The 14,094-nt window shown below is 44.5% G+C and overlaps 1 protein-coding gene across 1 annotated transcript in view; it reads right to left on the reverse strand.

Annotated features, from left to right (window-relative positions):
• Positions 1-3,172: 3,172 nt before the first annotated feature.
• TULP4 (TUB like protein 4) overlaps positions 3,173-14,094 on the reverse strand; it is a 143,252-nt gene continuing 132,330 nt past the window's right edge. The window contains exons 12-15 of the mRNA XM_058801865.1: positions 13,191-13,284; positions 11,704-11,847; positions 5,600-8,184; positions 3,173-3,874 (exon numbers count right to left, since the gene is read on the reverse strand). Of these exons, the coding sequence (XP_058657848.1) occupies positions 3,758-3,874; positions 5,600-8,184; positions 11,704-11,847; positions 13,191-13,284 (2,940 nt within the window). The 3' untranslated portion in view covers positions 3,173-3,757. The remainder of the gene's footprint in view (positions 3,875-5,599; positions 8,185-11,703; positions 11,848-13,190; positions 13,285-14,094) is intronic.

Genomic DNA, 14,094 nt, shown 5'->3' on the forward strand with positions numbered 1-14,094 from the left:
ACACTTTGCTACATTCTTCCTAGAAGTACTTAAGTTACCTACAGAAAAACTAACAAAATAGAAAATGTAACATCTATCCTTCGGCTGAACGCAATAGCAGTCTTCACAATTTAAGGGATTAAGTGGGGATATTCTTACTTGTTTCCTAATATTGTATCTCAATTTAAAATAAAATTACTTTCATGTGTTCTTTTTATAATTTAGGATCCAGTTGCACACTCAGATTTCTATGTATTTACCACTCCTTTCATTAACATTCTATATATTTGAGAGTATTTTCTTCCTCTAACTGGGGATTCTCTAAATATTAAAATCCTTAATAAAAGAGACTCGGCTAAATTATTTTCAAAAAGATAGAAGACTATCTTATCTTATAGAATTTTCTGACAAGTAAATGGAAAGGATGTTGGAAATAGCATTTATTTTCCCAATTTTTTGGCAATTATTCCTTGTTCTTTGCTGAGGCAGAAAGCAGAGCTCTTTCTATGCCATGGCTCTTTGTGAGCGCCATCAGAAGGATGCAATCATGACCTGGACCAATGAAACCAAATTACTAACTCTGTTATTTGTTTTACTGGTTTCAATTCTTGGTTCTCCATCAGAACAAAACTACTGATAACTGGAAAAATCTGGCAATAAACAAAGTGAAGAGGAATACTATTCTCTGGAAGGTTAGGAAATTGCAAGCAGAACTCCTTATTTAGATTAGATTTTCTTCAGAAAAGAACATTCACATTGTTTCCACGTCCTAATAATTTTGGCTGGTGATGCTCTTCCAGCAGAGTATTTCTGACATATGCCTAAGTGGCCCTTCCCTCAGCAAGCAAACAAGCCAGCCCTGGTATGTTTCTTGTCTTACAGTGTTCACTGTGTGCCTGTCAAACACTAATTAGGGTACAGCTGGTTAGCACAGACCTTAGGGCAGGTGAGGCCTCTCACCAGCCAATTTCCCTCCTTGTGCACTGGAATCAGTGGACTAAGAATTCAACCTACTGTTTTTACAGCATGTAACTCAATACAGAGAAAGGGCTTAATAGTGTTTCCTCAATAAAAACCAACAAGTGAAACATTTCCATTGATTTTCAAGGGACCAGAACCAAATCTATTTCAGTTCCTCTGCTCCACACACATTAAACATACAGGCACGCCAACAGTTGAGTAAATCAAGCACATGAAAAAGAACACAAGTGGGCCCAGAAACAAAATTAATTAATTAAAGAAAACACCAGTCTGATAGATGCCAAGGGTAATGTTGAGCCTGACCACTCCCACACACAAGCAGAAGCTGCTAAGCTTTGGGATAATACAGGCATGGTATCTACTGCCCCACTCCTTCCTTCCTACTTCTCCTTCCTCCCCTCCAATGACACCATCTCACAGGTGGTTTTTCCTGGACCTACCCTGTGGGGCATTATCCAATCTAACTCATCACCTCCCCTGGCAACTCTCTGAAACTCCTCTAGGGACATTGCTCCTCTGTGCTGATCAGCTCTGGAAACCTCAGCAGAGCAGCTCACTGCATATTGGCAATTTTTACTACAGCAGGGTCTTATGTGAAATGTTCCTCTAGAATAAATCAAACACAACACCCATCAGCCCTACTACTAGGATTCAAGAAAAACAAAGAGAGAAAATCACACATATTCATCTTAAGTTATATGGGCTTTTTCAAGTAAAGAAGCTAAACCATGGATGAAAGACAAAGCAGCTGATGACATCTCAACCAGCATATCTTTCCCAGTGATCTTTTAACTTCAAAAGATCCATTTTTACAAAAATCTGCTGTGATGTTTTGTAATCTAATGTCCAAATAATTACATTAATAGTTTGGGAGTTTGTACATTACTGGTGAAACTATTTCCATATCAAAACATATTCTGTAGCAAAATGCTGACAAGGAAAGAGAAAAATCAAGTAAACATGTGCACAACACATGGACAACAAAGAAACTCTTCTGTGCAAGCAACCTTCTGAAATGCTCAACACGTCCACATGTGCACCAGAGAGAACTGCACAGTCATACTACTGGTATTAAGCTTTCCTCCATCACACTCCATGTAGACACTGGCTTCCTGCTCTTAGCTGGAGCAAGTAGCAAGGTGGGTGACAGAAGACATGATCCTGTCCAATTTTTCCTTTCTCTTTCAAATAATTTGTTCTCCAGCCAGCCATGGTGTTGTTTCCTGCAATGAATTTGCTTCCCTGATGAAATTTCTTCTTGTAATGACTTGCTACACACTTCTGTCTCCTTCCTAACTCAAGCACTGCTGTAGAACTTGATTGATACTGATTGCTAAGACAACTGAATGCACTGGGTCTTCTCATTTGCTGGAAAAGCTTTGTTTACATGGTATAAACACACTGAAATGAGGAGCAAGCACAGGCACGGCCTTGGAGGTACATCTGATCACACTGTACCTCTCCCAGCTACAGGCCAAATTATAAAATACTGCTGAACAATGTGAACAAAAAAGCAACACTCATGATTATATCCTCTCCAGTTTTTTTTCACCTACTCAAAGATGTTTATGCCAGTAACAAAAGAAGCAGTGCTTGTAACTGCTCCTCTGTCTTCTGTCACCTACTGCAAGATGTTTATCCCCCTTAACAGCATACAAAACAAACAGACATCAACTTCTTTGATGCAGTAGGTTTTTAAACCCTAGTTCTAGCCAGGCCAGAGTTAATTTTTGCGGTAGCCAGGAGAGGGCATGGCTAGAATCTAGAGGCTATTCTATACCACCTCCAATCATTTTCTGGGGCCATGGGAAGGGTCCCATAGTGTGGCAGCACGCTCAGGTATTGGCAGAGGCTCCCCTTGGTGAGCACACACGTGTGAATCCTTCACCTCTCATGCACTCTGTTATTAACATTGATGATGTTACTGTTTGTCTTCTTATTTCACTGCTGTTTGCAGTAAACTGTTGTTCTCTCTACCTGTGATCTTTACCTTTTGTGCCTCCAATTCTCCTCTCCATCCAACTCAGGGAAGGGAAAAGGGGAGGGGGCAGTGAGCAAGTGGTGCATGTTTTGAAGTGTTTTGGTGGAAACACTAAATTGGAGGAAACCATTCCTAAACCATGACAAACACTCACTGGAAACAATTTTTTCTCTTTTGAGTAATACATAACTGTTTATAAATTAAACGTTTACCTACATAAGCCTCCTTGGAAACTGTGATGCTCAGTTAATAGCAGGTATCAGAGAAGAAACACGTCTTCAAGTATTATAGCTTCTTTTCTTTTTTTACTTTTTTGCTGCTATCACTGATGTTTTAGTAGTAAAAGTACAAACTGGACCAGAAAAAAATCATGTTCCCTGTTTTAAAAAGAATAGCATGAGATAAGGCAGTCTAAGAAGAGCAGTCTGTTTTAATCCCCCCATGAGCTTACATCAGCTACTGTAGCGCACACAGCAGAACCACCACAACAAGCCAAAAGCCACACTTCTCCACATAACACTGAACGCTTCTCAACCCTTTGCTCTTTCTGAGACCCAGCACAATGCTTGAAAAGAAAAAGAAACCAGAAAACAAACAAGCTAACAAACAAACAAACAAACAGAAAACAGCCCCCCACCCTCCACCCCGTGACTGATTAGAGTTAATGCCCTTCTGGTGGGCACCAAGCGACTTTTCCAGTTTTACTGCCTTCTTAACTCCCAGGCATCTCTGCACACCTAAAGCAGGCTGCCCTGACATTTCCCATTTGGACTTTATGAGAAGGTTAACATTTTCCTCTCTCCAGTCTCTGCTTTTTCATTTGAGGCGTTGAGTCACATTAGCCAGAGCAACAGCAAAGGCTTGCACTGCAGAAAATGGATACTGAAAGTCCAAAATGTAAGCATTGCCATCAATTCTTCCAAACTGCATCACCTGGGAAGCAGGGGAAGAGGAAAAGGAAGGGAAAAGAGAACAAGGTCAAAAAAATGAACCACAGAAAAGGAAACAGAGAAGAGAATAAGAGCAAATTTTTTCTGCTTTGTAGGAACACCCCCCTTTCTCAGGTAATATGATTGGAGCTACAGACAGAATGGGGTATGATGCCAAAGAACAGTGAGAGCACTCTACTTTTTGTCTATATAGAGAATTTGACTGCAATATTTCACTCCACAGAGTAAACTGACAAAATATGCTAGACTGCATAGAGCATTGGTTCAAGTAGCTTGTCACCAATTACTTCAGCAGATTTGGGTACACCAGCATCATGCTTCCTGCAGGAAAGTACCAGTCTCTCCCTTGGAAATATCCTACCATCAACCCAACAGGAAAACAGGCTTTGTTTTCAAAGAAAGGAGCTTTCAGGGAAGGGGAATAACCTATTTCCCTACTCTAGCACTTCATAGATGATAAGGTGTTCATTCTTTGCAGTTCTGTTTCCCTCTGCATGAATATCTTCACTAGCACGTAATTACAGCAAGAATAAATTAGCTAAGGAGCAGTGAGAGCTGTCTGAAATGCAAAAAAAGCAAAACTAGTCAGGTTGTTCATTGCTCTTCCTCAGTGAATATCTGAAGTTTGGCCTATTATTACTGTTTTTTCATTCACTTCGTCGGAAATCCAGATTTTATTTGCTGTACAGCGAAGATGCTTGAGCTAGACTGGGGACTGACTGTGCAAGTCAAGGCAGGTTTTGTTACCCCTGGCAAGAAAAAACCCCTTGGTTGGGTGGCTTTGTACAGCTGCCCATGGGCACATATCTACAGCCATTTAACTGAAGAAGAATGGCTCTGTTTGCTGCCTTTGAGCTGTTGTTTCATACAAGCAAAACCAAAAGACTTCCACTGGTCATGCATGTTGGATACCTAAAACATCTAACTCCCAACTTAGAGGAAGTCGAGAGTCTTGGTATCTTTAGTAAACCAGAAGTGACTTACAGCTGGACAAGGAAATAAATGAGAGTCTCCTGAATCTCAGTCCAGCATCCTGCTAATTAGCACCACTTACAAGCCTGGGTTTGGTGTAGTAGTAGTAACATACCACTGCCAGGCCAAAATTAAATGTTTTGATTTTTTGAAATAGCCATTGATCCTTCTATCCACAGGCAGTTCAAAAGTGGCCCAGGAGCACTTTGCTTTGGGGTGGGTCAGTGTGTCCCTCCTCTAGCATAGAAAGCCAACCCCAAGGGCCTGGTAGCTACTCACAAGTGGAAATTTTGGCACAAAGGGAAGCTAACTGCCTTAGCTATGTGCTGCCTGGCTATGTGAGCAGGGCAAGAAGGAAACAGTGATCACTCAATTAGCTGCCATCCACAACCATCACTGATGGCAAGTGCAGCTACTGCTGTGAAGAGCCATTGTGTTTATTACAAAACCTTCAGCAGTGAGAGCCAGCCAGACTAAAGGAGGCCCTTGTTCCCATGTCTGACTGCAATAAGACCAAACATATTTTGTGTATTTACTTTACAGCTGAACTTCACCCCATGTGCTGAACTTAGACCTTTGACAGCTGTTTTTTATCAACCATATGGCAAAGCTTTTTTTTCATGGAACAGCTGACACAAGCAAGAAGCACTTTACAGCATGAGTGACAGCTTATTCCTGGCATAGCTTTCCCACATCCTGGCCCCCATCCCAGCAAGCATGTGCCAACCCTTCCTACCTGTCGTCCTTCCAGCTCAATCTGGAAGTTTTTTGCCGACTCCTGGGTCACCCGCCCTCCGAAGTCCAGCTGGTAGACTTGCGTTGCCTCGTTCCACAGTGGCTGCTTGTTGGCCATCACATACACAAAGCCTTGGCTTCCCAGGCGCCCATCCTCCTTCTCACTGGCCTTCCGGCACTTGAATTCATCCAGCTCACTGGCTGTCCTCAAACTCCTTTTAGTTTTCCAACCCTTTTTACTGCCCTGGCTCTGGTTCATCAGTTCATCTCCGCTGATAAAAAGCTCCGGCTCACTCTCTGAACTGTCCTGAAACTCATTTGTCTTGTTTAGTTTCTTGGACTTCAGCTGATCTTTTTGGCTCTTGACCTTCTTTTTCTCCCTCCCCAGCCGAGGGCTGGCTATCAGTGAATTGAAGTCAGTCAGTGTCCTTGCCTCCTTTTTGACCTTGCCCTCAGTGATAGCCTGCACATTTCCTTCCTCGGCTCGACTGTCCAGGCGTTTCCGGCTCTTCTTGCCAAATTTGTCTGTCCTTTGGGGAACAGGGCTTTCTGTCAAGGAGAGCACCTCCTGGAAAGTGTCTGCCGTCTCCACCATTACCTCTGTGCCCACGTGGCCCTGCAGCTCCGCTGGCGGGGGAGACATCACCGGCTTCTCCACCACGAGGAGCGGCTTGGGGGGCAGCGTGCCCTGGGGGTTCTGTACGGGCGGGCAGGCGCTGTAGGAGCTCCAGGGGTGCAAGGCGATCGGTGGCAGCTGTAAACTAGAGCAAGTGCTGCTTCCCGGGTACATGGGCGGCAAAGGGCAGTAGGGGAGGTTGGATGAGTAACCTGGCTGAAGCACAACTGAGGGCTCTTGCTGTGCAAACTGTGTTGGGGCCAGAGCTTCTTTGGGAGAGCAGGGGGCCTGCATTCCCTGAAGGGGTGGGGCGCTGTAGCTTCCTGGGTAAGGTACTCCAACCCCATAACTCGTCTGAAAAGTGGCAGTGGGACTGGTTGGAGACTTGGGGGAAACAAATGGCACTCGAGACATATCCAGATGTTGAGCTTGACCAATGATGAGAGGAGGAGGTTTTAGAGGGTTGGGCACTGAGCTCTGAGATGTCCTTTCCTGAGGAACCCAGATCTCTTCGCTCACCATAGGGTCCCACTGGTACGGCGGCGGCCGTTTTACACTCAGGGTAGCCTCTGTCAAGGACACAGGTACGTGCCGTACTGATTTCTCCACTGGACAGTGCTGAGAAAGGGCCTCATCCTCCGTGAAAGCGGAGTTGATATAATCCGCTCGGTCACGGGAGTTGTCAGGCGGGCTCAGCAAGCTGTAGGAGGACTGGGAGGCCAGGGGCGAAGTACTGACAGAGTGAGCAATGACAGAGCTGTGTTGGGAGCCACTCCCTGTGCTCAGATCTGGTCTCATGGCACCAATGCTGGAAGTGCTGCTACCAGCATTGGCACCAGCGATGTTGCCCGCGCCACCAGCGCTCGCACTGCTGCTGCTGCCAGCGCCGCCACTGCTGCATTGGCTGCAGGTGTACAAGGCCGTGGGCACTCTCTGCTGGTACTGCGCTGACACAATGTTGCTCTTGGCCTTAGGGGGAAGCTGCAAGGTGGCTCTCTGACCATCCATCAGCTGAGCCATTTTCAGGGCTGCCTCTCTGCTGTTCCTCCGCAGAGTAGCATGAATGATACTGCTGTCCAGCCTCTGCGCCATGCTTCTGCCCTGAGACAGCTGGCTGGCAATGTCAGGGTAGGGCGGCGGGTCCCCGGCCGGGATGGAGTAGCGAGGCACCGTGAGCCGGTTCAAGGTGGCGCTGGCACAGGGCTGCTGCATCTTCTTCTCGGCAGCCGTGATGCGCAAGGTGGCGGAGCTGCCGGGGCCCGGCAGGGTGTAGGTGCTCTGGGCACAGAGCATCCTGGTGCGAGGCCGGCACACCTCCTCCACGTTCCCGCTGCTGTCGAACGTCGTTATCCGCTCGTAGCCCAGGGGCGTCTGGTAGTGCCCCGCCGGGTAGAGGGAGAACTCGCCCTTCTTGAGGCAGAGATCGAGGGGCGGCTGCGGGGGCCCGGGCGGGGGCGGCAGGGGGGTGGCGGGCACGGCGGGGATGGTGCCGGGGTAGGGCGGCGGCGGGTTCATCTTGTTCAGCTGCAGCTCCTGGGCGGCCCCGAAGATGACGGCGTCCCCTTCCACCAGCGGCGGCCCGGGCCGCGGGGCCTTGGCCTTGGGCGGGGGCTCATGCTCGCGGTCGCCGTGGTCCCGCAGGTCGGCCAGGGCGATGGCGGGGGGCGCGGGGGGCGGCGGGGCGAGCGGCGGCGGGGGCGGGCGGCCCAGCTCGCCCACGGCCAGCGCGCCCGCCCCGGGGCCGGGAAAGCGGCCCGGAGCCCCCGGGAAGGGCCCCGGCCCCTCGCCGCCCGCCTCGGCCGGCGGGTTTGCCAGCACGTCCAGCTGCACGTTCTGGTTGGCGAGCAGCGACTGCACCAGGCCGATGCTCTGCGTGGGCGACATGGCCTGCGCCGAGCTGTGGATGGGCGCGATGGGGATGTTGACGGTGCAGGGCGGGCTGCTGGCGGGCGCGCCGGGGGCGCCGGGCACTGCAAGGACAACACAGAGCGTCACCGCCGCCCGGCCTCCGCTCCCGCCCCGCACACCTCCCCTGCCGTGGCCAGGCCGGGCCGGGGCTGCCCCAGGCACAGAGGGGCCTGTCAAATGTTTGCTACCTGTAGAGACTGCTGCTACCTGCTCCCAAACCGGTGGATCAGACCTCAGTGGGAACACGTCTCCAGCCCGTGACTCCCATCACTCTCCCTGGTGACTCTCACCACTCCCATCGCACAAGAGTTTCTTGTACCAGCTGGGGACCAGCTTTAAAGCCACTTCTTGGGAGTGACACTTCAGAGGTCAAGCTGTGAGCGTGCTTTCAGCCTATACTGGATCCCCATGGGCTGTCATGATACCACTCAGCATTCACTCATGATCAGGTTTTAACTGCTTCTGCTCAAATCAGTAAAAGTTTTGCTAAATCAGGACTCATTAGTTTTCAGGGAGGGACTTCCGATAGTAAATGCAACAAATCAATAAACAACTGAACAAAGCAAACAAGCAAATAAACAAAAGAAGTGGAGGCTAAGAAAGCTGAAGACCTGCACTGAAGACACTGTATAATATCTAGTATAAGGTTCCTAGACTCACTGAGCTGGGGAGAACTGGAGACCACAGACAATAGTGGGCAAAAGCTGAGTATAGTGCGTGACAAACCTACCAGCCATGCAAAAGCAAGGAAGCTGAAACAGAGAGAGGGGAATATGATAGAATGAAATGCAGACAAAACTTATAAAAAGTTGTCAGATTTGTAAGGAGAAAATGTGAGGAAATAGATGGGAAGCCAAGAAGATTCAGGAAGTGGGTACTGTAGTCAGGGCAACTGCAGCATTAATGTTTGGACAGGCTGCAATCAGAAATGTATAAAGAAGCATATGCATATGAGGAAAAATTTCACACATGTGGTGGCACTGAAAAATGTGGCAAGAAGAAATTCGCATGATTTTGAGCAGAAGAGTGAAGAGTGCTCAATTGTTTGCAGTTCCTTTTGCAAAAAGTGATTGTTTCCAATAGGAACTACCACTGAAAAGCTGAAGCAGGAAAATGAAGACACTGGATCCAAGTAGAGGTGCAGTACTCAAGAAGGAACAAAACAGAATAAAGGGGGAAAACAGTAAATCCCATATTAGAACTTCCAAGAATATTGCAAGTTCTTTATTTTTTATTAAATTTCCTGTAAAAAACCCCACAGAAAATGGTGAGTGAGTTAGTTTGTGGAAGGAAAAGAGACCAAGGATCTAGTGTCATATCCAATTTTTATCCAGTTCTATATCCATATTTAAGTGTGCCACATTCTGTGGAGACCTCTGATTTGCAAGACCAGATCATGTAAGAGATCCATTAGTCAGGACCCCTCCAAACACTGCCCCATTGCTAATTAATTTCTAATTAAAATTCAGGTAATCTACCTATGCCCTATGATTACATTTTTGGTAACATCAGGCTTTTACCAGCATCAGTCATGAACATGGGAGGAGTGTACAGACAGCACTGTGACTGGACTGGCAAATCCTTATGGTAGTTCAGTTCATTCCTTTAGAGGAAGACCAAGAGCCAAACTTAACTGACCCCAAGGCAGTTCTGTGGTTCTGTGCTTGGCTGGCAGGCCATGCTTTCACCCTGATGCCTGCAGGCTTAGCAATTTAGCTGCCAGAGCCTGAGGTTTAATTGTTAGCTTGGCTTGAGCAGCCCCAAATGTTGCTGTCATTTTACCTTATCCAACAAAACATCATTTGTTGTGGTGTTGCTTATTACTCTTGAGTGTTTAAATCCAACGTTTTCTTCATTTCTCCAATGGTTTTTAATTGATTAGTTTGCATACTTTGTAAGTGAAATCAATTCACCGTGCATTTGTCTTGCCAAATCTTTACTGACCACATTAAAAAACACCTGTCCCAAGTGTACCTCACTATGAACATTGCACCGCCCAAGAGCAGCTTTCTACCATGTTTTTTCTAATCTATCAGGTAATCATTATTTACTCTGCAATACTTTTTCCTTTAGTAGATGGTACTTTCTTTATATGCAGGCTTTAGAAAGGATAGCCCCATAAACATTTTTGAAGATTTAAGTAGCCACCATTTACTAAGTCAGAAATATATGTTCAGAAGAAACTAGAAAGGAAAAGATGGACAAGAGGAAGGCTGTTAGAAGGACAGAGTAGTATAATTCTTTTAAAGCCTTCTCAAAGAGCTGTTACAAGAGTCTCTTATAATTTTCTCTCTGTTTATGTACCTGCAATTATAAGCACCATTTCATCTCTTAGTGCAGATTCAACCCAATTTTCAGGAAGAGATGTGAAAACTTTGCATTAACTTCTTTCTTCTCTATTTAGTTTTTATACTATTTTCTGACAGCTTGGACTGTGTTTCATAATAGCAAATGTGGGGTGCTTCCTGTTAATAATATATATATGGTCACCAATGTCTCTATTATTTTCTTCAGACACGACAGGTGAGTATCATGTAGACAGAAATTAAGCAGGACAAGTTCCCCAGATTGTGAAAAAAATGGGCTTAATTTGAAACATACAAGTATTTCTTTAGCAGTCCAGAGGACTGTTCTGAAGTATTTCTTTAGCAGTCCAGAGGACTGTTCTGATGCTTGGGTCAGACAAAAGCTTTGCTGCTGTCAGCAGTTGAAACCCTGGTCTGAAATAATGAGAACATTTCCATTTATTTCAGTAGATTTCAGCACTGCTCTTAATTGCTTTGCGGTGCTCACACTCCTTCCTTTTTAAAGGGTACTGGCATGACAGCCACTTCCATAGTTCCAAAAACCTGTGACCAGGCAACAGGAATGTCTCAGTCATATGAAAATTCTGAAAATGTATTAATTTATCTTATTTTCTGTTGTTTGTTAATTTTATTGGCATGATGACTTTGTTTTGATTGGAGGAGGTCTTGAGTACTTCCAGTCCTTTCCCCTCCCACATCACATCACCTGCACCCAAACCTTCCCTGCACTGCTTAAATCTTCTGCTCCCTCAATGAAATGAAAAATTCTTCCTGATCCTGCTTTTTTTGTTGACTACTTTACTACTTCAGCCTCTTAGTAGTGATAAAAGCGCAAATGAGCGTTTATCACTTCTCAAAGGGTGGCTGAGTTTTATGGGAACCTGCTCTCTGACCCAAACTCCTATCAGCTTTGATGCCATCAGGTCTCAAGAACAGCCTGTCTGGGTTTCCAACAGATTACAATTCTGTCCCATCAAGATGCAGAATGCAAGGCTTCAGTCTGTGGAGAATTCCTAGCAAACTAAGATGAATTAGCAGATGACTAATTTCCCAATGAACTTGAAACTAAGGAGCTCTTTATGGATTATACTTTCCACACATCATAGAAAACAATGCCCATAATACATATGTAGCCTTATTCTAACTCAGTTCTACAGAACCCCATCAGACGAAAGGATTTTGATTTGTGTGTTTACCAGAGGGGACCATGCCACAACCAACCTGACCTCCATCTAGCTTAACCCATAACATGGCAGCCTTCCAGCTCCTCCTTACCTGGTAGATCATCTTCATCTTCGCTGAAAACATTTGGATTAAAGACAGGCATGTTAATGTAGTCCATTGAAATCTTCCTCACTTCTGGGAGATATATTGTCATTTGCCGGGGCTGCAGATGCAGCAGACTGGTTTTATATATTACTAGAGAAAGAACATAAGAAACAAAAAAGTTTGTTACACAGATAGCATGTAAAGCCAAGGAAGAAGCAATTCAAAGCAGACAGAAGGGCTATGAATATTGTTATTTACTGTATACATGTGCATGGGTGAACCATTATTTGTAAAATCACTATGTAACACTTTGCATAATAATGGGATAAAAGAGATTGTTGCTTTCAGCTATTTCTCTTTAAATGGAAGCAGCATCTCTGTAATTAAATAATTAATTACTTCATCTTGTATTCACATCTATTTTTATGGAAGGGAAAAAAGACTTCTTATGGAAGAAAAGACTTTTTTCCATTCTACTTTTGAAACTTTTCACCACAGGATGCTACCAATTTACAGGGAAAAACTGGAAAGCTCTCAGGAAGGAAATCTGCTGACAGTTACCACATACAAAGAAATCCCACTTGGTTCAGGAAATCCCTGGGAACCAAACCATTGGAGACTGGGAGAACATTTGAAAGAAGTATCACTATCCATTTACTCTACACTTAAATCCTTCCCTATCTGCCACTAGCAGTGAGAGAATTAGAATGACCTGTGATCATTCAACTGCTGACAGCAGTCCATATAGCCACAAAAGCTATCCACCTAATTCTGCATCCAGGACACCTTTATGTACTCCTGACCCAACTACATAATGCAGCATGAGACAAAATAAGTGTTCTAAAGAGCTCATTAGACTGCTAGACTTGTGTTAATATTTCAGTTCAGAGCTCAGTTCTGCGGTGTGGTACCCTGTTTTTTATCCAGCCTTCTTCCTTCCCAACAGGACGATTGGGCAAAACTGGACTACCCTGAAAAAAGGTTGATGATAGACAACTGCTGCTTTAATGATGGTACCAGATTACTGATGCTCCGGCAGGAGAACCACATGATGAGGCTCTGCACTGACTTAAAGAATCTTGAGCATGAGGCTGTAATAGCTTTTTCATAGAATTTGTAGCTACATAACTATAAAATCTGACTTTAAAAAATACTTCTATGGCAGTAATTTAAACCTATTATTTCTATAGTCCTCTTGCAAAACCCTTTTTTTATTTGTGTGGGTTTTGTTCCAATAAACTATAAAAATAGACGTCTGGGCTCAAATGTTGATTTACTGTTTTATTACAAGTGAGATTTTTAGCATTTTATTGATATCTCCTTATTGTATTTATAGATTTTAATCTTCTTTAGTTACAGTGAATTTAATAAGATCTAACTCTCACTGTCCACAGAAAAAAAGTGCTTTGATCACTTACAAAAAATCTCATTGCTAAGTTTCTTGTTTGTTAGAAAGAAATTGACACGCAAAAAAATCAACAGTTTACTGTTACCTGCACCAAGGTTAGTTGGTAGGAAAGCAGCCAAACCCACAATTTTAAATTTGGTTCCCCAGATATTAGATGTGACCTGAGCAAGGTAGTTGTGCTGCAAAACAAAAACAAGATCATTTTTATCTGATAAAATCTGTATCAAGCTCTAATAAAAAACTGCACAGCAATTAAGCTATTGCAAGTGATAATGCAATTTCAGTCTATCTTGTTTTTATTGTATTGAAACAGCCCAAAGTGCCTATGTAGCAACAGTTTTATCCGGTCATTAAGAAGACTCATTCTGATATCTTAACACCATCAGAAATGATGTATGCATCAGCCACAGGGTGATTAGAGCTATTGAAGATCTGAACAACACTTAGTGGAGAATGCTTGTTTAGTGAGAACAGGTCTGCTTTCTGGCACTTGCTGCTCCTGCTGAGAAGGACCACAGCTATTCTGTATTTCAGAGAGTGATACACCCTGCCCGTTGGTTCTATGCTCATGAATCACTTTATAGAACGATAAACAAGACAGAAATTAATTACTCATAACAACAAACATATATTCCCCTGGAGCTCCTAAAGCAACTTCCCAAACCACTGTTGCCATGGCACACATATTTATGGGTCTGAAAGACCAACAGACTTTTCTCAAAGGCCAGGAGCAGGATCTAATCCTCAGGTCTTCTGCTCTACTCAAAGGGCTTCTGGTCCTAGCTTTGTGTAACTGTTTAGAATTTTTCATAAAAAGGAAAAACAAGAGAGCAGAAAAAACCAAGCCAAACAAAAGAAAATTACAATAACACAGGCTGCTATTAATGAAATATACAACCTAGACAGTTCTACAGCCTGCTAAGTTTCATTTTCCCAGAGGACATGAATACCACAAAGAGCACAAAGTGGTAATTCCTTTCCTTCCTTCC

The sequence above is a fragment of the Ammospiza caudacuta genome, chromosome 3 (assembly GCF_027887145.1).
Source record: "Ammospiza caudacuta isolate bAmmCau1 chromosome 3, bAmmCau1.pri, whole genome shotgun sequence".
Classification (NCBI taxonomy): domain Eukaryota; kingdom Metazoa; phylum Chordata; class Aves; order Passeriformes; family Passerellidae; genus Ammospiza; species Ammospiza caudacuta.